This window comes from Octopus bimaculoides, unplaced genomic scaffold (assembly GCF_001194135.2).
Source record: "Octopus bimaculoides isolate UCB-OBI-ISO-001 unplaced genomic scaffold, ASM119413v2 Scaffold_181030, whole genome shotgun sequence".
Classification (NCBI taxonomy): Eukaryota; Metazoa; Mollusca; class Cephalopoda; order Octopoda; family Octopodidae; genus Octopus; species Octopus bimaculoides.
In genome coordinates this window covers 1-2,281 of record NW_026439423.1, presented here as the reverse complement: position 1 = coordinate 2,281, position 2,281 = coordinate 1, and the positions used below count along the sequence as shown (strand labels likewise).

The 2,281-nt window shown below is 41.1% G+C and overlaps 1 protein-coding gene across 1 annotated transcript in view; it reads left to right on the top strand.

Annotated features, from left to right (window-relative positions):
* The window catches only part of LOC106881959 (transmembrane protein 11-B, mitochondrial), a 2,726-nt gene extending 1,294 nt beyond the window's left edge, over positions 1-1,432 (top strand). Inside the window, exon 2 of the mRNA XM_014932491.1 lies at positions 817-1,432. Within this exon, the coding sequence (XP_014787977.1) occupies positions 817-1,399 (583 nt within the window). The 3' untranslated portion in view covers positions 1,400-1,432. The remainder of the gene's footprint in view (positions 1-816) is intronic.
* The last annotated feature ends 849 nt before the right edge of the window (positions 1,433-2,281 follow it).

Here is a 2,281-nt window from a genome sequence, read left to right as displayed (position 1 = left end):
AATAAAAACTGCATATTTTTTGAATGAAGTTTTTTTTTACAGATACCTTTCAGGTGGTACACATTATGATTGTAGTAGAATTTAATATAAAGAAAAATGAAATAAGGGGTCGATATTTCATGTATATCGACTTTATTTCCTCATACATTTTGATGACAGATTAAAATTATGTAAAAAAAAAAAATAAAAAAAAATACGCATGGACCCGGGTTTACATTTACACTTTTTCGAGATCAGTGAATTTTCGTCACTGAGAAAAGGCTATATGTATTTGTACCTGGGACTTTTGTCAAAGCAAAAGGATTAACCCTTTTGTTACCGTATTTCTGTTGAGATGCTCTGTGTTTCTTTCAATTATTTTAAATAAGTGACAGAGACATAAACACACCAGCTTCGGTTGTCACGCAATGCTAGGGGGACAAACACACACACACATATATACGACGGGCTTCTTTCAGTTTCCGTCTACCAAATCCACTCACAAGGCCTTGGTCGGCCCGAGGCTATAGTAGAAGACACTTGCTTAAGGTGCCACGCAGTGGGACCGAACCTGGAACCATGTGGTTGGTAAGCAAGCTGCTTACCACTCCTGTGCCTAATGAAGATAAATATACATATATTATATGCGCTGAATTGTCTATGCAGCAATCCACCTGTGTGGTGAGTTTTCTAGCACTGAATTGTTGATACCCTTGTCACTTTACATGCTGAGCAGTGAAATGCTTGTTCGTTCTTTTGATGTTTTTGTTTTGTTTTTTCTTTCCAGTTTATAATTGATTTTTTTTGTTTTTTGTTTGTTTCTTTTTCAACGTTTAGCTCTGGTGATGCCGTGATGTTTCGTGGTGACGAGTTTGGAAGTCCGTCCGACCGAGAAAAGCGGGAGATCCAGCTCGACCACTTGCTCTATGCCAAGGCTAAGGCCATCATAATCCGAGTGAAATCTCTAGGTGAAGAAACTCGGTGGTGGATATCCCTTGGCCACTGGTTCCAAAATACAGCGGTCATTTCCAGCCTCGGCTGTGCAATCACCAACGAAATCTGGCCACACAACAGCCTGCTGATATGCTCATGGGGTCTACTCAGCCTGCTGGCCGGTGGCATTCATGCCCTGTCCTGGCAGACTGACCCATGCTCGGCGTACGAGGTCGAGACGAATGCCGAACACTTGAGGACTTTACTAGCAGACTCCGACGTCCAAAACAGCGCTGTCACAAGTGTCGCCGTGGTTGGAGGGTCAATCAGCGGCGACAGCAATGATGACGATGGAAGCGATGACGGCCACACTCCGCTGGTCATTGTCCATACAAATAAATTTGTTCAAAACTTAGTCTGTAACGCCACAGTCATCTTAGCCGCCTGGATTTGTGGCCGAAGAATTTATAAATGGTATATTAAATAAAGAACTTTAAGCAAAAGTTAGTTTTCTCTCTTAGCCATGTTCTTCCTTTCTTTTTTTTTTCTTTCTTTCTTTCTTTATAGATCTGTGTGTGGTGTGTATTTGGCATGTGTCCATGTTTGGTGTGTGCGTCTTTGGTGAGTGTGAGTTTTTGGTGTGTGCTTCCCCCCTCCCACCATCACCTCTCAACCGGTGTTGGTGTGTTTATGTTCCCGTAACTTAATGGCTCAGCAAAAGAGAGCAATAGAATAAGTACAAGGTTTAAAAAAAAAGTAACCTGTGGCTATAGTAGCAGACACCTGCCCCCCAAAGTGCCACGCAGTGGGACTGAACCTGGAACCATGTGGTTGGGTAGCAATCTTGCCCCACCTGTGCCTACACTGGAATAAAATTACACCTGCGCCTATTTTTGGTATATAGCCCATTGTTTGTATTGTAGTGCATTGTTGCACCATTCAAAATTCTTTATTCTTTACTCCCATTAATAAGCATTACACTTAACATTTTTCTTGTTTCCTTTTAATTCTGTGGTATTTAAACTGGTCATGTCCGGCTCAAATATTCTACCTGTTCATGTTCAAACCAGCCAGATCTGGTTGTTCACACTTACTCCTACAATGTCGTTCTAAAACTAATCAGTCATCAAAATCTCAAATCTGCAAAATTACGAATGGTTAATCCAAAGCAATGTGAGTAAATAAGGATTACATTTGACAGATAATCTGAATTCTTGGGGATTAAACCGGGCCATATCTGACCCAAATATTCCTTTTATTTGTCTTAGTCATTTTGAGTGTGGCCATGCTGGAGCACCCCTTTTTAGTCAATCAAATCAAACCCCAGGGCTTATTCTTTGTAAGCCTAATACTTATTCTATCGGTCTCT